The sequence below is a fragment of the Molossus molossus genome, unplaced genomic scaffold (assembly GCF_014108415.1).
Source record: "Molossus molossus isolate mMolMol1 unplaced genomic scaffold, mMolMol1.p scaffold_m16_p_6, whole genome shotgun sequence".
Classification (NCBI taxonomy): Eukaryota; Metazoa; Chordata; class Mammalia; order Chiroptera; family Molossidae; genus Molossus; species Molossus molossus.
The window spans coordinates 52,647,370-52,673,416 of NW_023425399.1; the positions used below are offsets into that span (position 1 = coordinate 52,647,370).

The window sequence follows — 26,047 nt, forward strand, 5'->3', positions numbered from 1 at the left end:
GAAAGAAGTAGTCAATAAATGTATTACAAATAGCATTGGAAAAGACATAGAAAAGGCTTGACAATCTATTTATCCACTCCATGATGTCTTTGTTAGAAAAGTAAAAATGCTGAAGCAGTCCAAGTATGAATTGGGAAAACTCATGAAGTTTCATGGATAAGGTCGCAGTTCTAAAAAAGGTACTGGGGATGAGACAAGTACTAAAAGTTAAATGAGCTGATAGATATGAGCCCCCGGTTCACGAATCTGTTTAAAATTCAGACCTTTAATGGTGACAAGTATAAGTCTATTTGTAATGTTTTTTAAAAAGTTTTTGAGGCCAAAACCCACCCAAAAGTTAATTACTTACGTTCTTTTTCAAATAGCTCTCTAACACCAGGCAAATCTTTTGCTGCTCCAAAGTATTTGTAACCTCGATTTCCTGGGACTTCTTTTCCTTCATGATCCAGCATTTTAGGGCCAACTTTCTTATTGGGGAAAAAAAAGGGAAAATGAATCTGATTCTTAAACCTACTATTTCCATATCTGCAAATATATTTAAACTAATCGTGTTTAACATGAAAAATATTTATGTACACAGAAAAATATTTAGGTCCTTGTCTATCCCTTAAAAAACCAATCTATACCTAAAAGTTAAATAAATTATTGCAAATTCATGGATGGAATATATTTTATACCTTAACAATGATAGTACTTTTATTTTCATAATGATGGTTCTTATATTGACTTTGAGAAATGCTTATATGATATGACATTAAGTGACAAAAGCTTACAAAAAATTGCAAACCACCTAAATGACAAGTCGTAAAGACTAATGCAATATCCAGAAAATACAATTCAATACATTTAAAATGATGATGTAGAAAACTACATAAAGTATGTGACACTGCACTAGGTGCCATACTAGAGGGGGAAATGCTATAAAGGACATTATCAAGAAAATCGATTAATCAGCCAAATAGATTAGATAAAATGATTGTATCAGTGTTAAATATCAAACTTGGTAGTTCTACCATGGTTATATAAGAGAACTTTCTTATTCTTAGGAAATGCACAGAGAAATATTAAGGAATAAAGGAGCGTCAGGTAGTTAAGCATTAAATGGTTAAGAAAAATAAATGTCAAGGTACACAAGAATATAATAAAGCTAATATAGAAAAATTTTAAAAACTGGTCAATCGGTATATAAAGGGTATATAAGAACTTGCTGTATATATCTGCAACTTTCTGTTAGCTCAAAATGCTTTTAAAAATGATTATATGAATGATTATTTACATGAAAATCTGCTCCTGATATATTGTTACATGAACAGAGAATACAGTTAAATATGAACCAATTTCTGAAAAAATAACATATATGCACAGAAAAAATTCTAGAAAATGTTTAGAGGAGTTATGTCTAAGTGGTAGAAAATACATAACATATCCCATATCACACTTAAAATACAATATAAATTTTTTGTATTTTATAATTTTTATATATTTTCTATTTTATGTATAAAAGTATACATACTGTTTATAACATCAAAACTACCACTTTAAAAAGAAACAAAACACAGAACCAAAATTGTACATATAGGGAGTATAATCTCAACTATGACATTAATAAAAAAACAGCCTGGCCGGTTTGGCCCAGCACTGAGAGCATTGACCTGTGGTCCAGAGAGACCCAGGTTCAGTTCCCGCTAAGGGCACATACCTCGGTTGCAGTTTGTCCCCAGCCCTGGTTGGGTCGTGAGGGTGGCAACCACTCGATGTGTCCCTTTCACGTCAATGTTTCTCTCTCGCTCGCTTCCTCTCTCTCCCTCCCAATCTTTCTGAACAAAAATGGAAAAATGTCCTTTGGTGAGGATAAAAAAAAAACAATGGGCCCTGGCCAGTGTGGCTCAGTTGACTGAAGCATCATCCTACACTGAAACATGGTAGATTCAATTCCCAGTCAGGGCACATACACAGGCTGTGGGTTCAATCCCTAGTCAGAGCACATATGGGAAGCAACCAAATGATGTTTCTTTCTTACATGATATTTCTCTACATGATGTATTCTAGCTCTCTTTCTCCCCTCACCCCTTCTTCTCTCTAAATCAATAATACATATATCTCCTTAGGTGAGGATTTTTTTAAAATATGGGATTATAAAAATCAGGAAGGAAATATTCAAGTATTGTACAGGTAATAATAACTAAGTGTTGTTCTACTTCTTCATACTTTTCTGAACTTCATGATAATGTGTTACTTTTTCTTTCTTTGTTGTGAATAAATACATACATCATAAAATTTACCCTTGGCCTGCCAATGTGGCTCAGTTGGTTGGGGCATCATTCCAAGCACTAAAAGGTTGCCAGTTCAATTCCCAGTGGGGGCACGTAGAGTAGGCAACTAATTAATGTTTCTCTCATACATGGCTATTTCTCCCCCTCCCCCCCCCTAAAATCAATAAAACATATCCTTGGGTGAGGATAAAAAAAAAATTTACCATCTTAACCATTCTTATGTATACATAACAATGGTATTAAATACATTCATAATGTCATTTAACCATCACCACCAACTCCTTTCATCTTGTAAAACTGAAACTCTAGCCCTGGCCAGTTTGGTTCAGTGGTTAGAGTTTCAGCCCGTGGATCAGAGTCACGGATTTGATTCCAGTCAAGGGCACATACCTCAGTTGCGGTTTGGTCCCTGGCCCTGGTTGGGATTGTGTGGGAGGTAACCAACTGATGTGTCTCTCTCATGTCAATGTTTCTGTCTCTCTCTCTCTCTCTCCCTGCCTCCGTCCCCCAGGCTCTATCTGAAGATAAATGGAAAAGTATCCACAGGTGAGGATTTAAAAATAAATAAATAAAATAAAACTGAAACTCTAAATGTATTACTTTTATACACAGTAAATGAAAATAAAGTTCTGAAGCATTAAAAAATCTTTGAATGGAAATACATTAAAACTTTAATGTTGATTTGGGGTGGTAGAAATTAAGAAAATCTTATATATTAATTTTGTAATGCTTCTGAAATTGTTTTTCTGTGAGGGCTAATAAATGTCTGCATTACTTTAATGCAGTCTGACAGGAAACAAAATCACCATCACAGAACTGCTAAAAGGTTCAATCAGAAAGTTACTACTGAATTGCCAAGAACACAATAGATGTTCATGAAATGTGAGTGCCTTTCCTTTTGCAATGGGAAGAATAAATGCTTCATTATAAGCCAGGTACTAAAGTGAGAATTATTATTGTGTTAGACCTTCACAAAGGTGAAAAGACCAACATGTAAAAAAACTGCCATGTATTTCCTACAAATTACAGCCCACTGATTAGATACTACTGCTTCAAATGACCTGGGGCAGATCTCTTCACAAATAGATAAATGATGCAAGCTCTGGGGCAGTATTTTTCAAGTTGAGACTCAGTGGTGGGTCATGAAATGAATTAAGTGGCTCACAATCATCAATATTTTAAAAATCAAACTAAAACAGAATAGAAAATACCAAAGCACATCAACACATACTAAGTATTTTTTCAGCACATGTTTCTGTTTCCTGAGCTGTTATATAGTGTGAGTGTAAGTGTGTGTGTGTGTGTGTGTGTGTGTGTGTGTGTGTGTGTGTTTTCAGTGGGTCATGGTCCCAAAAGCTTGAAAGCCTCTATTCTAGAGTACTGCATTTATAAGAGTCCAAAGAAAGGAAAGAATGAAGTGTCCCAAGGACCACTCTGGTAAAAATCCAATAATGGTCACCCCAATTCCCAAAGAGTTCAGACAAGAATGTGTGAGGGCCATGGTCATCTTAAGGCCCAGAGAGATCAACTGGCTTACTCAAGTTCATCTCACTGGTAAATGCAGGTGCCTTATCTGATCTGAGATCTGAGCTATGGCACCTTTAAACATTATCCAAACTATCCTTTCCATAGGCTTCTTGTCCACATGCAACAGGTACTTTTTCAAGCCTTTGTTCATGTCTTTAGTGCCTGCCATCTGGCAGGCAAGAGCTGGGAGCTGCAGGACCCCAGACAAGACCTACCCACCCTGTCCAAAAATGTACAAGCTCCCTGCAACAGCCACTGGAGCTGCTGCTTACTTACTACATAATCAGGACCACCCAGCTCCTTTATCCGGACCTCCCAGTGTCCTTTTTCTCTTAGCAGTTTGTTAATTTCATCATTCAGGTCACGAATTCGGAATTCACCTAAACCAGCTAGAAAACAAAAATACTCATATCATTTCCTCAAAACACCACTCAATTTTATCCATAAAAATAAATGCCACAGCAATAGTCATAGTAAGGGACTTTACCATAGAACTGACAGCACTGGACAGATCTTCCAGACAAAAATCAACAAGGGAACAGACACCTTAAATTACACACTAGATCAGATTAATTTAATGAAAATTTATAGAACACTTCATCCCAAAGCTGCAGAATATACATTATTCTCAAGAGCGCAAAGAACATTCTCAAAGACAGACCACATGTTAGAATAAAAAACAAGATTTTACAAGTTTAAGATTATTGAAATCATATCAAACATCTATTCAGATCACAAGGGTATGAAACAAGAAGTCAACTATAATAAAAACACTCAGCCCGGCCAGTGTGGCTCAGTGGTTGAGTATTGACCCATGCACCAAGAGGCTGCCTGTTCAATTCCCAATCAGGGCATATGCCCAGATTGTGAGACACATGCAGGAGGCGGCCAGTGGATGTTCTCTCACACTGATGTTTCTATCTCTCTCTCCCTTCTCCCTTCCTCTCTAAAATCAATAAAGAAAAAAATTTTTTTAAAGAAAACACTCAAGCCCTGGCCGGTTTGGCTCAGCGGTTAGAGCGTCCGCCTGCAGTCCGGAGAGGCCCGGGTTCGGTTCCCGCTAAGGGCATGTACCTCGGTTGCAGTTTGTCCCCGGCCCTGGTTGGTCGTGCGGGTGGCAGCCACTCGATGTGTCCCTTTCACATCGATGTTTCCCTCTCTCTCTCTTCCTCTCTCTCCCTCCCACTCTGTCTGTACAAAAAATGGAAAAATGTCCTCGGATGAGGATTAAAAAAAAAAAAAGAAAAGAAAACACTCAAAAACCTGTAAACACATGGAAGCTAAAAAGCATGTTATTAAACAATGAATGGGTTCACCAATGAGATCAAGAAAGAAAGAAAAACTTCCCAGAAACAACAGAACAACCCAAAATCTATAGGACACAGCAAAAGCAGTCCCAAGAAGGAAGTTCATAACACTGTAAGCCTACCTGAAGAAACAAAAAAAAAAATTTCCAATAAATGATCTAACCCTACAACTAAAATTACTGGAAAGAGAACAACAAGAAAAGCCCAGAGTAAGTGGAAAGAAGGAAATAATAAAGATCAGAGCGGAAATAAATGACATAGGGACTAAAAAAAAAAAATACAAAAGTAGAATGAAACCAAGAAGTGCTTCTTTGAGAACATAAACTAGATTGATCAACCTTTAGTCAAACACATCAAGAAACATAGAGCGAAGACTCAAATAAATAAAATCAGAAATGAAAGAGGTAAGGTAACAACTGACATCAGAAATATACAACGAATTGTAAGAAAATAACATGAACAACTATAGGTCAACAAATTAGACAACCTAGGCAAAATGGACAAATTCCTAGAAACATAAAATCTTCCAAAATTCAATCAGGAAGAATCAGAAAACCTGAATAGACAGATAACAATACAATTGAAGCAGTAATAAAAAATAAAAAAACTCTCAGCAAACTAAAGTCCTGAATAGAATGGTTTCACAGGTGAGTTTTACCAAACATTCAAAGGAGAACTAACACCCATTCTCCTCCAATTACTCCAAAAATTCAAGAAAAAGGAAGACTTCCAAGTTCTTTATACGAGGCCAGCATTATCCTAATGCCAAAATAAGATAAAGACACTACAAAGAAAGATAATTAGAGGCCAACATCCCTGATGAACTTAGATGCTAAAATCCTCGACAAAATACTAGCCAACTGGATCCAGCAATACATTAAAAAGATCATACACCATGACCAAATGGGATTTACTCCAGGGATGGAAGGTTGGTACAATATTCACAAATCAATAAATGTGATATACATCACAAAGAATGAAAGATAAAAATCACACGATCATATAAATAGATGCAGAAAAAGGATTTGACATAATCCAGTCCCCATTTATGATTGAAAACTCTCAGGAAAGTGGAAATAGTGGGATCATACCCCAATATAATAAAGGCCATATATGACAAACTTACAGCCAACATCATACTCAATGGGCAAAAACTAAAAGCGTTTTCCTTAAGAACAGGAACAAGACAGGGATGTCTGATTTCACCACTGTTATTCAACACATTATTGGAAGTCCTAGCCACAACGATCAAACAAGAAAAAATAAAAGGCATCTAAATGGGAAAGGAGAAAGTAAAATGTCATTATTTGCAGATGACATGATATTGTACATAGAAAACCCTAAAAACTCCACCAAAAGACTACTAGATTTAATAAATGAATTCAGCAAAGTGGGAGAATACAAAATTAACATCCAAAAATCAATGTATTATACAGCAGTAATCAACTGTCAGAAAGAGAAAATAATAAGACAATGCCATTTATCATTACAACAACAACAAAAAATAAGATACCTAGAAATAAATGTAACCAAGGAGGTAAAACACGTGTACTTGGAAAACTGTAGGACATAAAAAAAGAAATAGAGTAAGATACGAACTATTGGAAGCATATACTGTTTCATGGATTGGAAGAATTAACATCATTAAAATGTCCAAACTACCCAAAGCAATTTATAGATTCAACACAATCTCTATTAAAAAACCAATAGCATATTTCACAGATCTAGAACAAACATTCCAAAAATTTACATGGAACCAAAAAAGACCCTGAATGGCCACAGAAATTTTGAGACAGAAGAACAAAGTTGGAGGGATCACAATACCAGATAACAAACTATACCACAAAGCCACTGTAATCAAAACAGCCTGGTACTGGCACAAGAACAGGCATATAAATCAATGCAACAGAACAGTGAGCCTGGAAATCAACCCATGCCATTATGTTCAATTGGTATTTGACAAAGAAAGCAAGGGCATACAATGGAATAGAGACATTATCTTCAATAAATAATGTTAAAAAAATTGAACAGGTACATGCAAAGAAACAAAACTATACCACCAACTGACATCATACATAAGAATAAACTCAAAATGAATAAAAGACTTAAATGTAAGTCACGAAACCATAAAAATCCTAGAAGAAAACATAGGCAATAAAACCCCAGATATGTCTCATACCACAATTTTTACCAATGCATCCCCTAGGGCAAGAGAAACAAAGAAAAAATAAAATGAAAACAAATGGGACTACATCAAAAAAGTTTCCACACAGCAAAAGGAATCATCATCAAAATGAAAAGGGAACCCACTGTAAAGAACATATTTGCCAATGATACAACTGATAAGAGGTTAATTTCCAAAATATATCAAGAATTCATACAACTCAACAAAAGGAAGACAAACAATACAATTTAAAAATGGAGCCCAGACAGTTGGTTGAGCACTGTTCCATGCACCAAGAGGTCATCAGTTCAATTCCCGGTCAGGGCACATGTCCAGGTTGTGGGTTTGATCCCTGTGAGGGAGTGTGGAGCGGACAGCCAACTGACATTTCTTTCCCATTGGTATTTCTCTCTCTCTCCTTCCCACTTCCTCTCTCTGAAAATGAATAAAAACACAATTTTTTGTTTTTGTTTTTAAATGGGCAGCCCGGCAGGTGTGGCTCAGGGGACTGAGCATGATCCAATAGACTGAGAGGTCCCAGTTCAATTCCCAGTCAGGGAACATGCCTAGGTTACAGGCTCAATCCCCAGTGGGGGGAGTTCAGGAAGCACTGAATCAATGTTTCTCTCGCACATCAATGTTTCTATCTCTCTCTCCCTTACTCTCTCTCTAAAAAAAAACAATAATTTTTTTTTTTTTTTTTTGCCCAGGCCAGTTTGGCTCAGCGGTTGAGCATCGGCCTGTGGATCAGAGAGTCCTGGGTTCAGTTCCCGCTAGGGGCACATACCAAAAAAAATATATATATATTTTGTTAAATGGGCAAAAGAGCTGAACAGACAATCCTTCAAAGAAGAAATAGTGATGGCCACAGACATGTGTAAAAATGCTCAACATCAGTAATCATCAGAGAGATGCAAATTAAAACTACAATAAAGTATCTCCTCAACCTACCAGAATGGTTAAGTCAACAAACAAGTGCTGGAACAGATGTGGAGTAAAGGGAAAGCTAATACAATGTTGGTGGAAATGCAGACTGGTGCAAACACTGTGGAAAACAGCATGAAGTTTCCTCAAAAAATTAAATATGGAACTACCCTTTGACCCAGCAATGCCACTTCTGGGAATATATCCTAAAAATCCCAAAACACCAATCACAAAGAATATATGCACCCCTATGTTCATAGCAGTGTTATTTACTATAGCTAAGATTTGGAAACAACCCAAGTGCCCATTTTTGATGAGTGAATAAAAAAGCTGTGGTACATTTTATACAATGGAGTACTATGTGGCTGTAAAAAGAATCTCTTACACTTTAAGGCAGCATGAATGAACCTGGGGATTATTATGCTAAGCGAAATAAGCTAGTCAGAGAAATACAAATATTACATGATTGCATTTATATGTGGAATCTAATAACAAAATAAACTGATGAACAAAATAGACCCAGAGGCATGAATACATGGAACAGATTGACAGATCTCAGAGGGGAGGAGTGTTGGGGGACAGGAAGAGACTAACCAATAAATTTATATGTATATATGCAAAGCCCATGGACACAGAAAATAGGGTAGTGAAGGCACTGGGGCAGGGGTTAGGCTGAGGAGGACAAAGGGAGGGGAGAAATGGGGAATATCTGTAATACTGTCAACAACAACAATAATGAATGTCAATGTATAAAAGTACATACAACATAAAAATACTCATTTTATATATTTTTTAAAACCCTCAACACACAAATAAATGAATAATCAAGGATTATGAACATAGTTCCCACCAGTATGGGGGGAGGGGGAATCCTTGAAAAAAACTTCATCTGTATTAGCAACCAAAAAAATATAAACTGAAGCAATCCTGTAGTTCTATTTACATAACTATTAAAATAGCAAAATCTTAGAGGTGGTACACTTAGCCTCCAATTCCAGTATATGTGCAAGTGAGGCTGGCAGCATTCTGTATTGATTTGGTACTTTCAAGAAAACGTGTTGTTAAATGGCAACATGGTTTGACACAGTCTACAGCCTAAGAATTAAGCCTAAGAAACTAATTTTTAAAAACGTGCATAAAAATTCCAAAATGGCAGCAGAGTGAATGAAAGCTACACAGAACATCTCCTAGGACCAAGCTGAAATTACAACTAAAACAAAGACAAATCATCAGGAAAAGGCAACATAAAAGCAGCATGCTAGGACCATATAACGAGGGACACTGAATCGATCCTGGTAGGATTACAGAGGCACAAGAGGAGGGTTGAGAGGCCACTGACAGCAGCAGTCTTTGCTGTGAGCAGCACCCTCAGGCTTAAACTCCCAAGTCCACTCCACAACAAAGAGAGCCAGGACAGAGCACTAAAATAGCCACAGCCACACACCTTGGGCTCTGGCAGTGGGAGAGCGGACTGGATTAAAACTGTGTGGGGACACTCAGGATTTGGAAGGCACTCAGAGCTTTTGCTGAGTTGCAGCCACCCAGGACAGTGGCCATCTTACTCCTTCCCAAGACTCTGGGGAAAGGAGGTGGCCCCTCCTTCAGATATTCAACCCCATACAGGTGGGCCATTGAAATGCAAATTGCAGCTCATTAATAACAAGCATCTGCCCCACCCTCAAGAATTCCCCTTATGTTGAAAACCTGAGGGAGTTTTTCATTTAACTGAGAACCCAAGGTTCTTCAAGTAACGGCTACTAATGGCCTCCAGGCAAAAACCTACAGGATAACTGAACAGTTCCTGGGCTTACAACTCTACCCAGGAAACTAAGATTTGACAGGGGTGTTTAACGTGGGTCCTCCCTCGCTCATCCAAACCCAGTAGAGGGAGCCACAAACAGAACACCAACACCCACAGATAAAATTTGGCAGGCTCCAAAACCCAATGAGATAGCCAAAATGGTGAAACTAAGAAACAAATCCCAAATGAAAGAATAAGAGACTTCTATCAAAGATGAGATAAATAAAATACAGTTAGGCAAGTTAACATAGCTAGAATTCAGAGCCATAATCTTGAGGAAACTCAACAGCATGAGTAAGGACATCAACATAAAAACACTGAAAATCAACCAATTGGAAATGAAAAACCACCAAGAAATGAAGAGTGACAAAGCAGAAATAAAGAACACATTGGAAGAACTAAACAGCAGAGGAGAGGAAGCTGAGGACTGGATCAGTAAATTAGAAGACACAGTAGAAAAAAATCAACCAATCAAAAAAAACAAAAGAAAAAAACAATTAAAAAACAGGAAGACAGCTTAAGAGAACTGTGGGACATAATAACATTTGCATCATTGGAGTCCACAAAGAGGAATAAAATAGGCAAGGCTTAGAGAATATATTTGAAGACACAATGACACAAAACTTCCCTACTTTGGTAAAGAAAGAAGGTACTCAAGTTCAAGAAGCACAGAGAACCCCAAGTAAGAAGAATCCAAACAAGCCCACACCAAGACATAGTAATAAAAATGGAAAAAATTAAAGACAAAGAGAGAATCCTAAAGGCAGCAAGAGATAAACAACAGGTTACCTCCAAAAGAACCCCCACAAGGCTATCAGCTGACTTCTAAATAGAAACACTACAGAACAGAAGGAAATGGCATGAAGTAATCAAGGTCATGAAAAACAAGAATCTGAATCCAAGACTACTCTACCCAGCAAAGCTATCATTTAAAATAGAAGATCTAATAAAGAGCTTCCCAGACATTAAAAAAAAAAAGCTAAGGGAATACATTAGCACCAAACCAGCACCACAAGAAAGGTTAAAAGAACTGCTGTAATTAGTAGAATAGGAAGAAAAATATAAACACACTAAACAAAAATGGCAATAAATAAGTACATACCAATAATCACCTTAAATGTAAATGGTCTGAATGCTCCAATAAAAAGACACAGAGTAGATGATTGCATAAAAAAACATGACTCATATATATGTTGTTTACAGGAGACCCACCTCACAACAAAAGACTTACAAAGGTTGAAAGTGAAGGGATGAAAATAAAAATCCAAGCAAACAGGAAAGAAAAAAAAGTTCGGGTAGCAATACTCATATCTGATAAAGTAGATTTCAAAATGAAGGCCATAACTGTAGACAAAGAAGGCCACTATATAATATTGAAAGGATCTAGACAACAGGAAGATATAAACTTGGCAAACATATATGCTCCCAATATAGAAGCACCAAAATATATTAAAAATCTTCTGGAGGACTTCAAAGAGAAATGGACAGCAATACAATCATAGCAGGGGACTTCAACACCCCACTGACATCACTGGATAGATCCTCTAGATAAAAAATTACAAAGAAAACAGAGACTCTAAATGAAGCACTAGACTAAATAGATTTAATAAATATCTACAGAGAATTAAACCACAAAACTACAGAACTCACATTCTTCTCAAGTGCACATGGGACATTATCAAAGACAGACCACATGTTAGGACACTAACTAAGTCACTACAAGTTCAAGAAGACTAAAATCATATCAAGCATATTCTCAGACCACAATGGCATGAAACTAGAAATCAACTGCATCAAGAACATGCAAAGACATTTGAAAACATGGAGCCGAAATAGCATGTTGTTAAATAATTAATGGGTGCCATGGTGATCAAAGAAGAAATTAAAAACTTCCTGGAAACGGCCCTGGCTGGTTTGGCTCAGCGGTTAGAGCATCGGCCTGCGGTCCGGAGAGACCCGGGTTCGGTTCCCGCTAAGGGCACATACCTTGGTAGCAGTTTGTCCCCGCCCTGGTTGGTCGTGCAGGTGGCAGCCACTCGATGTGTCGCTTTCACATCGATGTTTCGCTCTCTCTCTTCCTCTCTGTCCCTCCCACTCTATCTGTGCAAAAAATGGAAAAAAATGTCCTCGGGTGAGGATAAAAAAAAAAAAAAAAAAAAAAAAACTTCCTGGAAATGAAAGAAAATGAACACAAAATCTATGGGATGCTGCAAAAGCAGTTCTGAGAAGTAAGTTCATAGCACTACAGGCCTACCTCAAGAAACAAGAAAAATTTCTAATAGACTATCTAACCTCACAACTTAAAGAACTAGAAAGCAAACAAAAAGAAAACCCCAGAGCAAGTAGAAGGAAGGAAATAGTAAAGATCAGAGCAGAAATAAATGACATAGAGACCAAAAAACAATTCAAAGGATCAATGAAACAAAGAGCTCATTTTTCGAAAAGATAAAAATTGATGGACCCTCGGTTAGAAAGAAAACAGAGAGAACCCAAATACATAAAATCAGAAATGAAATAGGAGAAGTAACAACCAACACCACAGAAATACAAAGGATTATTAACAGGATTATTAACAAATACTATGAACAATTATATGGCAACAAATTCGACAATCTAAGCAAAATGAACAAATTTCTAAAAACAAATAGTCTCCCAAAACTGGACTGGGAAGAGAGAGAAAACTTGAACAGACCAATAACAACTAAGGAAATTGAAGAGGTAATCAAGACTCTCCCAGCATACAAACATCCCAGGCCCAGATGGCTTCACGGGGGAGTATTACTGAACATTCAAAGAAGAACTAACACCCATTCTCCTCAAACTATTTCAAAAAATTCAAAAATAAGGAAGACTTCCAAAATTGTTTTATGAAGTGAGCATAATTCTAATCACAAAACCAGAAAAAGAAACTACAAAGAAAGAAAACTACAGGCCAATATCCCTGATAAACATAGACAGCAAAATCCTGAACAAAATACTAGCAAATTGGATCCAGCAATACACGAAAAAAATTATCCACCATGACCAAGTGGGATTCATCCCAGGGATGCAAGGCTGGTACAATATTCACACATCAATAAACATGATACACCACATAAATAAAATGAAGAATAAACACCACATGATCATATCAATAGATGCCGAAAGAGCCTTCGACAAAATCCAGCATCCATTTCTGATAAAAACACTCAAAAAGGCTCAGCAACATGGGAATAGAGGGAGCATATCTAGACATAATAAAGGGCATATATGAAAGACCTACAGCCAACATCATACTCACTGGGCAAAAATTAAAAGCATTTCCCTTAGGAACAGGAACAAGGCAGGGATGCCCACTTTTCGCCACTCTTATTTAACATAGTATTGGAAGTCTTAGCCACAGCAATCAGACAGGAGGAAAAAATAAAAGGGATCCAAATGGGAAAGGAGGAAGCGAAACTGTCATTATTCCCAGATGACATGATACTATTTATAAATAGAAAACCACAAAGACTCCATCAAAAATCTACTAGACTTAATAAATGAATTTGGAAAAGTAGCAGGATACAAAATTAACATCAAGAAATCAATGGAATTCTTATACACCAATGATGAACTCACGGAAAGAGAAACTAATAAAACAATCCCATTTACCACTGCGGCAACAAAATTAAGATACCTAGGAATAAACTTAAACAAAGAAAAAAAAAGACCTAGTCGCAGAAAACTACAGATCTTTGAAAAAAAGAAACAGAGGAAGTTATAAAAAAGTGGAAGCACATATCCTATTCATGGATTGGAAGAATTAACATCATTAAAATGTCCGTATTACCCAAAACAATCTATAGATTCAATGAAATCCCCATCAAAATACCAACGGCATACTTCACAGAACTAGAAAAAGTACTTCAAAAGTTCATATGGAACCAAAAAAGACCTCAAATAGCCACAGTAATCTTGAAAAAGAAGAACAAAGTTGGAAGGATCACATTACCATATTTCAGGTTATACTACAAAGCCACTCTAATCAAAACAGCCTGGTACTGGCACAAGAACAGGCACATAGACCAGTGGAACAGCATAGAGAACTCAGAAATGGACCCAAGGCAATATGCTCAATTAATATTTGACAGAGGTGGCAAGAGCATACAGTGAAGTAAAGACAGCCTTTTTAATAAATGGTGCTGGGAAAATTGGACAGCTACTTGCAGAAAAATGAAACTAGACCATCAACTTACACCCTACACAGAATAAACTCAAAATGGATAAAAGACTTAAGTGTGACTCATGAATCCATAAAAATCCTAGAAGAAACTGTAGGCAACAAAATTTCAGACATCATACGGAGCAGAATTTTCACTGATACATCACCTAAGGCAATAGAAACAAAGGAGAAAATGAACACATGGGACTACATCAAACACAAAAGCTTCTGCACAGCGAAAGATACAATCAGCAAAACGGAAAGGCTACCCACTGTATGGGAGAGCATAATTGCCAATGCTATATCAGATAAGGGGTTAATTTCCAATATATCTAGAGTGCTCATACAACTCCACAAAAGGAAGACAAAGAACCCAATTAAAAAATGGGCAGAGGAAATAAATAGACACCTCTTCAAACAGGATATACAAATGACTAAGAGACATATGAACAAATGCTCAACATCACTAATCATCAGAGAGATGCAAATTAAAACAACAATGTGGTATCTCCTCACACCTCTCAGAATGGCAGCCATCAACAAATCATCAAACAAATGTTGGCGAGGTTGTGAAGAAAAGGGGACTCTAGTACACTGCTGGTGGGAATGCAGACTAGTGCAGCCACTATGGAAAACAATATGGTGTTACCTCAAAAAATTAAAAATTGAACTTCCATTTGACCCAGTGATCCCACTTCTAGGAATATACCCTAAGAAGCTAAGAAGCCTGAAATACCAAGCAGAAAGAATATATGTACCCCCATGTTTGTAGCAACACTATTTACAATAGGTAAGATCTGGAAACAGCCCAGATGTCCATCAGTAGACAAATGGATAAAAAGCTGTGGTACATATACACAATGGAGTACTACGCAGCTATAAGAAAGAAAGATCTCTTATCCTTTGATAGTACATGGAGGAACCTGGAAAGTATCATCCTAAGTGAAACAAGCCAAACAGAGAAAGACAAGTATCATATGATCTCACTTATTTGTGGAATATAATGAACATAACAGTCTGAGAAATGGGTTAGTCCCAGAGACCTGGAAGTGGGGTACTGACTGACAGTCCCCAGAAGAGGGGGTGGGGGGAAGAGATAAACCACAGAACTTATATGCATGTATGCATGAACAATGGACATGGACAACAAAGCTGGGGACAGGGCAGGGAGGGAAGGGGAGGGGGGAATCAGTGGGGGGAAAAGGAGAAACATCTGTAACAAAAATTAATTAATATAAAAATAAATAAAAATAAAAACAAATAAATAAAAAATGATTGAAAAAATAAAATGTAGTATTACATTTTAAACAAACAAAAAAAAAAATAAAGAACAAGTTTAGAGGTATCACACTACCTGATATCAATCAAACTAGTATAGTTATTAAACCAGCATTGGTACTGGCATAAAAACACAGATCATGGAGGTGGGAGCAGGAAGGAGGGGGTCAAGGAGGGAAAAAGGGGGGCATCTGAAATAATTTAAACAATAAAAAAATAAAATAAATAAAAACACAGATCAATAAAAAGGACCAGAATTAAACCCATGCCTCCATGGTCAATTAGTATACAACAAAGGAGGCAAGCGCTACAATGGAGAAAAGACAGTCTCTTCAATAAATTGTGTTGGGAAAATTGGACTGACACATGCAAAACAAAGAAACTAGACCACCTTCTTATACCACATACAAGAATAAACTCAAAATCAATTAAAAACTTAAATGTAAGACCATAAAACTCCTCAAAGGAAACATAGGCAGTAAATTCTGTGACAACGCTCTTAGCAATATTTTTTTGGATGTGTCTCCTTGATTACTCTATCAAGGGAAATGAAAGGAAAAATAAACAAATGGGACTACATCAAACTAAAACATTCTGCACAGCAAAGGAAATCATCAACAAAATGAAAAGACAATCTATTGTATGGGAAAAGATATTAGCCAATAATATATTCAATAAGGGGTTAATATCCAAAATATATAAGTAACTCAAAAAGTTAACCCAAAAACACCCAAGAAATCCAATTAAAATATGGGCAGAGGACTGGAACAGACATTTCTCCAAAGAGGACATACAGATGGCCAACAGACATATGAAAAGATGTTCAACATCAAGGATATACAAATTAACATCATGATGAGATATCACCTCATACCTGTCAGAATGGCTATCATCAATAAATCAAACAAGTGTTGGCAAGGAGGAGGACAAAAGAGAACTCATGTACCCTACTGGTGGGATTGTAAGTTGGTACAGACATTATGGAAAACAGTACAGAGATCCCCCCAAAAATTAAAAATAGAACTACCATAATTCCCAGCAATCCTACTTCTGGGTATATATTCAAAGAAATCCAAAACACTAATTCAAAAAAATATTTGCATCATGTGTTCACTGCAGCGTTATTTACAACATCCATGATATGTAAGCAACCTAATTGCCCATTGACAGACGAATAGATAAAGATGTGGTACATATACACAATGGAATATTACTCAGCCATAACAAGAATAAAATCTTGCCATTTGCCATAACATAAATGGATCTAGAGAGTATTATGCTAAGTCAAATAAGTCTTACAGAGAAAAACAAATACCATATAATCTTACTTATATGTGGAATAAAAGAAACAAAATAGCAAACAAACTCATAGATACAGAGAACATACTGGTGGTTACCAGTGGGGAGGAGGTTTGGAGGACTGAGCAAAACCTCCCAGTATAGGGGAAGGTGTTAAGTAGTACAAATTGGCAATTATAAAACCAGTTACGAGGATGTAAAGTTGACCACAGGGAATATACTCAATAATAATATAATATCTCCCTGGCCGGTTTGGCTCAGTAGTTGAGTGTCGGCCTGTGCACCAGAGAGTCCTGGGTTCAGTTCCCACTAAGGGCACGTACCAAAAAATAAATAAATAAATACTATAACATCTATCTATGGCATAGACGAATACTAGACTTATTAGGGTGATCACTTCATAAAGTATATAAATGACTAGTAACTATGTTGTATACCTGAAGTTAATATAATATTGTATGTCAACTCTAATTTTGTTAAATTATTTAAAACATAAATACTCATAAACCTCCCCCCAAATTTCTAATCTCCTTGTGGTTTCCTCTTTGACACATGGGTTTTTTAAAACTATGTTGTTTAATATACAAATTTTTAGGAATTTTCCCAATATCTTTCTGTGGTTGATTTCTATAATGATTCTACTATGATTAGAGAACATATTTATATGATTTCAATTATTTTAAATTTTCTAACATTTGTTTTATAGCCTAGAATATCTTTTATTTTGCTAAATGTTCCATGTGCTCTTTTTAAAAAAAAGTGTATTCTTTTTTGTTAGGTGAAATATTATTAGGTAAAGTGTTGTATAAATGTCAACTAGGTAAAATTATTGATAGTACTGTTCAGTTCTTCTATATCCTAATTATCTCCTTGTTCTATTGATTATTGATAGATGAGTGTTGCTCTAGCCAGGTAGCTCAGTTTGTTAGAGTGTCATCCTGATATACCAAAGTTGTGGGTTCTATCCCCTGTTGGGCACATACAAGAATCAACCAATGAATGCATAAATAAGTGGAACAACAAATCTGTGTTTCTCTCTCTCTCTACAATCAATCAATCAATCAATCAATCAATCATTAAAAACAGAGAAGATTAATGAAGTCCCCAAGTCTAATTGTGGATTTTAATTTTAAGTAGCCTGGCGGATGTGGCTCAATGGTTGAGCGTCAACCCATGCACCAAGCGGTCAACGGTTCGATTCCAGGTCAGGGCACATGCCCAGATTGTGGGCCAAATCCCCAGTGGGGGACATGCAGGAGATGACCCATCCATGTTCTCTCTCATTGATGTTTCCATCTCTCTCTCCCTCTACCTTCCTCCCTCTCTAAAATCAATAAAGAATAACAATTGGGGAGGGGGGCCACTTAAAGTAGACAGACTAGCTTACCATTCTGAATTTGAGCCACTTTTTTAGAGATCTCTCCAATGATCTGTGAAAAAAAAAAAGAAGTTAGTAAATTATTATGACTTTTGAATATGTCTAAAAGCATGGAAAAATTACTAAATTAAAAATTAGTAATTAAAAAAACTTAGAATTCTGGTTTAAGAGTCATTTAGATAATAAGAAGCAATCAGAGACTTGTTACTTCTACTAAGATTATATTCACCCATAATATACCTGTCGTCTCCACTTCTCAGCTTTGGGCAACTCAGTACATTCTGAGGCAAGGAAGGGTCTTCGTTCCTAAAAAGAAGCAAATTATACACGTTGCCACTACATGATATGAAATTACAAGCTTCATGCATCATTCAACTCACTCAGGCCTGAAGTCTAAAATCTCTAATGGTTTAAACACATCTGATGTTTCAATTCCAGATTTTCATCAAGCCTTAAACCTCACTCTACAATCTCTACCTAGGAAACTATATAAGTAAAAACATTCATTACATTGTGTTTAGTACAGTGAACTAATAGAAGCACCTTGAAAGTCCAATAATAGAGAAATGGCTAAGTAAACTAGGGTATATCGATTTCCTGACATATTTATATTACCTTAAGACATGATAGCCGTTCTGGTCATGATGGTGGCATAAGAAAACATGGTACTTGTCTCCTCCCACAACCAAATCAAAATTACAACTAAATTACAGAACAATCATCATTTAGAACCACCTGAAATGGAGTTGAATGGACGTCCTACAACTATGAAATTAAAGGAGCAAAACTGAGATTGGTAGAAAGGGCAGAGGTACATAGGGGCTGGTCCCATACCCACGTGTGGAGGATAAAAATCAGGAGGGCAACCTTGGCTAAGAAAGTCCTACTTGGGGAGCAAGGGGTCCCCATTCCACACCAGGTACACCAGTTCAGGAGTTCCAGTACCAGGAAGAGAAGTCTCCATAACTTCTGGCTATAAAAACCAGCAGGAGCCCTGATTGGTTTGGCTCAGCAGTTAGAGCACTGGCCTGCGAACCAGAGTCCTGGGTTCAGTTCCCACTAAAGGCACATGCCTCAGTTGCAGTTTCTCCCCAGCCCCGGTTGGGGTCACGTGGGTGGTAACCACTCGATGTGTCTCTCACGTGGATATTTCTCTCTCTATCTCTGCCTACCTCTCTCACTCTCGCTCTACCTGAGGATAAATGCAAAAATGTCCTCGGGTGAGTATAAAAAAATAATAATAATAAAAAATATATAAAAACCAGCAGGAATTGAGGCTGAGGGAAGCTGAGGCTTCTGGAATCCCAGGCACATCCTCTTAAAAAGCCTGCCCACAGTCTTACTCAGATCTGCTCTCTCCAGGTTCCAGCATTAGGGAAGCAGTTTGAAAGGCACCAGAGATATACCAACAAGAACTGAGTTGTTTGGCATTGTGGGGAGAGCTGGAGAGGCAGCTTTCTCCAGGGCAGATGTGCTGGTGGAAGCTGTTGTTCCTTTGCTGAGCCCTTCCCCCACAGGGCAATCAGACCTGCGCCATATCTGAGACTCCAGCAACCTGGCTCACACCATTTTCCCCACGCTGGTGATTACCTAAGGCCATGCCCCACCCAACTTTCAGGCCCACAAAAGCTTTGGCTTTACCATAGCACTGGTCTATCTTGGCTATTGCTTCAGAGTTTCCTATATTGTCTCGAACAGACAGCACCAGACCTCAGCAAGCCCCATACCTCTAGCTAACTGGCCCTAGGCCTGGCACTTTGCCTGGGCATCTCCAAGGCTAGCACAACAAGCAACCATTGGCAGATCACTTTGTAGCTTACACCTGGTGGTTCCAGGCAGACCACAGGCATAGGCTGACCTTGCCTCAGAGCCAGCAAACCCAGTGGAAAGCTTCAGACCATGTCAAAGCACCACCAAACAACTACCTCTAAAAATGACACACTCAATCAGTGGATTCAGTGGGTATCAGAGCCCTTATGAAGTAAGACTTGCTCTGTGTGGTGGGCCCTGCAAAGCTGATCCACCAAGGTGGTCAGAGGTCAGTGGTCAGTGGGCACAGCTAGTCCTTGCAGCAGATCAGCCTGAGTAAATCCCTTCCATTGACATGCCAACAGCAATCAAGACTCAATTACAATAGAAGAGTGGACAGTCCACACAAGGGATACACCACAAGGGTCCACATGAGGTGACCAAGGAGGCTGTGCCACTGGACCCTACAGGACACCTACTATAATAGGCCACCCTACACAGCCTACAAGACATACCAACTCTACCTAATACATAGAAATAAACACAGAGAGGCAGCCAAAATGAAGAGACAAAGAAACAGGTGCCAAATGAAAGAACAGACCAAAACTCCAGGAAAAGAACTAAATAAAATGGAGATAAGCAATCTAACTGATGCAGAGTTCAATACACTGGTTATAAGAATGCTCAATGAACTTAGTAAGAATGTCAAGGAACTTAGTGAGAAATTCAAGAGCATAAAAAAGGACCAGTCAGAAATGAAGGATGCACTAACTGAAATAAGGAATAATGTATAGGGAATCAACAGTAGAGTAGGTGGAGCTAAGAAGCAAACCATCAGTTTGTAATATAAGGATGCAAAAAACACCCAATCAGAACAAGAAATCCAAAAACATGAGGATAGTATAAGGAGCCTCTGGGACAACATCAAACATACCAACATTCACATCATGGGAGTACAAGAAGGAGAAAAGAGAAAGAAATCGAAAACGGCCCTGGCCAGTTTTGCTCAGTGGTTAGAGCATCAGCCTGCGGTCGAGAGAGACCTGGGTTCAGTTCCCACTAAGGGCATGTACCTCAGTTGCAGTTTGTCCCCGGCCCTGGTTGGTCGTGCAGGTGGCAGCCACTCGATGTGTCCCTTTCACGTCAATGTTTCTCTCTCTCTCTCTCTCTCTCTCCCTCTCCCTCCCTCCCTCCCTCCCACTCTACCTGAACAAAAAATGGAAAAATGTCTTTGGGTGAGGATAAAAAAAAAAAGAAATCGAAAACCTATTTGAAAAATAATGACAGAAGACTTCCCTAACTTGATGAAGGAAACAGACATACAACTCCAGGAAGCACAGAGAGTCCCCAACAAGATGAACCCAAACAGACCCACACCAAGACATATCATCATCAAAATGCAAAAGGTTAAAGACAAAGAGAGAATCTTAAAAGCAGCCAGAGAAAAGCAGTTAGTTACCTACAAGGGAGTTCCCATAAGACTGTCAGCTGATATCTCTAAAGAAACTTTGAAGGCCAGAAATGGGTGGCAAGAGATATTTAAAATGATGAAAATCAACAACCTATAACCAAGATTACTCTATCCTCCAAAGCTATCATTTACAAACGATGGACATATCAAGAGTTTCCCAGACAAAAAAAAGCTAAAAGAGTTTATCACCACCAAACCAGTATTATATGAAATGTTGACAGATCTTCTTGAAAAAGAAGAACAAAAATATAAACAATAAAATGGCAATAAATACATATCCATCAACAATTGAATCTACAAACAAAATGAGCAAGCAGAACAGAAACAGACTCATAGATAAAGAGAACTTTTTGTTGGTTGCCAGATGGGAGGGTGCTGGGGATATGGGTGAAAAAGGTGAAGGAATTAAGAAGTAAGAATTGGTTGTTAGACTGATGAACCTCAAAGGGAAGGGGGGGAGGGAGGGCAGGAAGAGATAAACCAAAAAACGTATATGCATGTATACATAACAAATGAACACAGACAATAGTGTGGGGAAGATAGGAAGGGGGTAGGAGTGGGGAGGAGGGAGTCAATGGGGGAATAAAGAGGAGACATCTGTAATACATTCAATAGTAAAGATACAGTTTCAGCCCTGGCTGGTTTGGTTCAGCGGTTAGAGCGTAGGCCTGCGGTCTGGAAAGACCCAGGTTAGATTGCTGCTAAGGGCATGTACCTTGGTTGCAGTTTGTCCCTGGCCCTGGCTGGGTTGTGCGGGTGGCAACCACTCGATGTGTCCCTTTCACATCAATGTGTCTCTGTCTCTCTCCCTCCCACTCTATCTGAACGAAAAATGGAAAAATGTACTTGGGTGAGGATAAAAAAAAAAAGATACAGTTTCAAAAGAAAAAAAAAAGGCATGATGGCCATCAATGTTTGAAACATAGGCGTGTGTTTGTGTATACACATGTATGAGAGCATGCATGTGTATACAGATGGACAAAAACCATATAAAAAGATGCTTAATGTCACTAAACATCAGAGAAATGAAAAATAAAAGCACAATGAAATATCACTTGCCACCTGTCAAAATGGTAATCATCAATTAATCAGCAAACAAGTGTTGGCAAGGATGTGGAAAAAGGGAAACCCTAGTGCACTATTGGTGGGAATGCAGATTAGACAGGTGCAGTCACTATGGAAAACATTGTAGAGGGTCCTCAAAAAATTTAAAATGGCCCTGGCTGATCTGGCTCAGTGGTTAGATTGTTGGCCTGCGGTCCAGAGAGACCCGGGTTCGGTTCCCGCTAAGAACACGTACCTCGGTTGCAGTTTGTCCCCAGCCCTGGCTGGGTTGTGTGGGAGGCAGCCACTTGATGTGTCCCTTTCATGTTGATGTTTCTCTCTCACTCTCTCCCTCCCACTCTATCTGAACAAAAAATGGAAAAATGACCTCAGGTGATAATAAAAAATAAATAAATAAATAAAATAAAAAATAAATTAAAAATGAAACTGACTTATGACCCAGTGATTCCAATTCTGAATAAATATCTAAAGAAATCCAAAACACTAATTCCAAAGAATATATGCACCCCTATGTTCATTGCAGCATTACTTACAATAGCCAAGATATAGTAGCAACCCCAGTGCCCATCAATAAAAGAGTAAATAGCCCAGCCAGTGTGGCTCAGTGGTTGAATGCTGTCCCATACAAGAGGTAGCCAGTTCAATTCCTGGTCAGGGCACATGCCTGGGTTGTGGTCCAATCCCCAATGGCAGGCATGCAGGAGGCAGCCAATTGATGTTCTTTCTCATCGATGTTTCTCTCTCTCTCTCCTTCTCCCTTCTTTTCTCTCTAAAATCAATAAAGAAAAAAAAAATTTTTAATAAATAAATGAGTATATTAAAAAGTTGTGGTACATATACACAATGAAACATCACTCAACCGTAAGAAAGAAAGCCCTGGCTGTTGTGGCTCAGTTGGCCAAGCATTGTCCAGTGCACCGAAAGGTCACTGTTTCTATTCCTGGTAAGGGCACATGCTCATGTTTTGGGCTCAATCCCTGGTCAAGGTTAATGTGGGAGGCAGCTGATGGAAGTTTGTCTCTCACATCAGTATTTCTCTCTCTCAACCTCTCCCTTCCCTCTCTCTCTAAAATCAATTTAAAAATATTTATTTTAAATGAATGAGAGATTGGAAAAATCGCGGCAGAGTGAATGGAAGCTACACAGTCCGTCTCCCAGGACCAAACTGGAATTACAACTAAAATAAAGACAAATCATGAAGAGCAGCTAGACAGAATGAGTACAACCAGGAACGCCAAATCAAGCCTGGTAGGAATTGCAGAGGCACGAAGGGGCAGGCTGGGAGCCCATACACAGCAGCAGAGACCTGTATTAGCAGTGTGCACTTCCCGCTGAGAAAGTGGGGGTTTTCTAAAATGCACCAAACCAGCTACATCCACTCACCTTGTTCTTCAGCAGAGGGAGGGCAGACTGGACTAGAACTGAGTGGCAAGAGTCCAGGGCTCCTGGCTTGGAAGGGTGGATGCCAGGAGTTCAGTACTGAATCACTCCCTCACAGAACAGCAGCTATCGTACTCAAAGCAGCCCCTTCCCAGAGCACTGGGGAGAAGCAACGGCCCCTCCTACAAGAATTCAACACCACCAGGCCAGGACAGAGAAATGTAAACTGAGGCTCATTAACATCTCAATTTAATGAGCAAGAAAGTGCCTCACATGCAAATCAGCTATAGCCATTCACCTTGGGCTCCAGCAGAGGGAAGGCAGACTGGACTGGAACTGAGTGGAGAGAGTCCAGGGCTCCTGGCTCGGGAGGGGTAGACGCCGGGAGTTCTGTACTGAATCACTCCCTCACAGGACAGTAGCCAGTACCCAGAGCCCTGGAGAGAAACAACATCCCCTCCAGCAGGAATTCAAATTGAGGCTAATTAATATCTAAATTTAATAAGCAAGTGCCCCACCTGAGGCTCATAAAGTAACTGAGACAAATAGCCTCCAGGCAAATAGTTAGAGGATAAGTGAACCTCTCCTTAGCTTACAAATGTACCCAGGAAAGTAAAACTTGACAGCAGTGTTTAACGTGGGTCCTCCCACACTCGTCCAAGCCCAGTAGAGTGAGCCACAACCAGTGGAACACCAAAAATCACACAGAAAATGTGGCAGGCTCCAAAACCCACTGAGATAGCCAAAATGGTGACACAAAGAAACAAAGCCCAAATGAAAGAACAAGATAATTTGACAAAAGATGAAATAAATGAAAAGGAAATAAGCAAGATATCAGAGGGAGAGTTCAGAGTAATAATCATCAGGAAGCTCAACAACATGAGTAAAGATACAGAAGTATTGAAAACCAACTAATTAGAAATGAAGAATGACATAGCAGAAATAAAAAACACATTAGAAGGAATAACCAGCAGAATAAAGGACACCAAGAACCAGATCAGATCATTAGAAGGCAGGGTAGAAAAAAATCACCCAATCAGAAAACAAAAGAAAAAACTATTAAAAAACAAAGACAGCTTAAGAGAACTGTGGGACAACTAGACACATAACACTATCTGCATTACAGGAGTGCAAGAAGGAGAAGAAAATGAGCAACGGTTAAAGAATATATTTGAAAAAATAGTGACAGGAAATTCCCTATCTTTGTGAAGGAAAAAGGCATACAAGTAAGAAGCATGACAGCCCCAAGAAAGAAGAACCCAAACAGGCCCACACCAAGCACATAATAATTAAAATGCCAAAATCAAAGACAAAGAAAGACTCCTAAAAGCAGCAAGAGATAAGCAACAGATTATCTACAAAGGAACCCTCAAAGACCTATCAGCTGACTTCCCAACAGAAACACTACAGGCCAGAAGGATATAGCATAAAGTAATCAAGGTAATGAAACCCACGGATCTGCCCTGGCCATTTTGTCTCAGCGGCTGGAGCTTTGGCCTGCAGGCCAGATAGACCCAGGTTCGGTTCCCACTAAGGGCATGTACCCCAGTTGCAGTTTGTCCCAGGCCCTGGTTGGGGTCATGTGGATGGCAGCCAGTCCATGTGTCTCTCTCACATCAATATTTCTCTTTCTATTCCTCCCTCTCTCCTTCCCACTCTATCTGAAGATAAATGCAAAAATGTCCTTGGGTGAAGATAAAAAAAAAAAAGAAAACCAAGGATCTACATCCAACACTACTCTATCCAGCAAGGCTATCATTCAAAATAGATGGTCAAATAAAGACCTTCACAGACAAAAAAAAAAAAAGGCAAGTGAATAAGTGAATATATTAGCACCAAATCAGCACTCCAAGAAATGTTAAAAGGACTGCTGCAATAAACAGAAGAAATAGGAAGAAAAACATAAACAGAATAAACAAAAATGGCAATAAATAACATATAAATAATAACCTTAAACATAAATATATTAAATACTCTGATCAAAAGACATAGACTAGCTAAACAGATAAGAAAGCATGAATCATATATATGTTATATACAAGAGGCCCACCTCACAACAAAAGACTCACATAGGTTGAAAGTGAAGGGATGAAAAAAATTTTTCCAAAGAAAAGAAAAAAAAAAAAAACTGTGGTAGCAATGCTCATATCTGATAAAACAGATTTCAAAATAAAGGCCATAACTAGAGACAAAGAAGGTCACTATAAATATTGAAAGGATCTATCCAACAGGAAGATACAACCTTGCT

At 38.3% G+C, this 26,047-nt stretch overlaps 1 protein-coding gene across 1 annotated transcript in view; it reads right to left on the minus strand.

The window, feature by feature from the left end:
- ISY1 (ISY1 splicing factor homolog) overlaps positions 1–26,047 on the minus strand; it is a 54,468-nt gene that overhangs the window by 17,377 nt on the left and 11,044 nt on the right. Inside the window, exons 4-7 of the mRNA XM_036245812.1 lie at positions 18,375–18,440; positions 18,144–18,186; positions 4,077–4,189; positions 350–467 (exon numbers count right to left, since the gene is read on the minus strand). Coding sequence (XP_036101705.1) covers positions 350–467; positions 4,077–4,189; positions 18,144–18,186; positions 18,375–18,440 — 340 coding nt within the window. The remainder of the gene's footprint in view (positions 1–349; positions 468–4,076; positions 4,190–18,143; positions 18,187–18,374; positions 18,441–26,047) is intronic.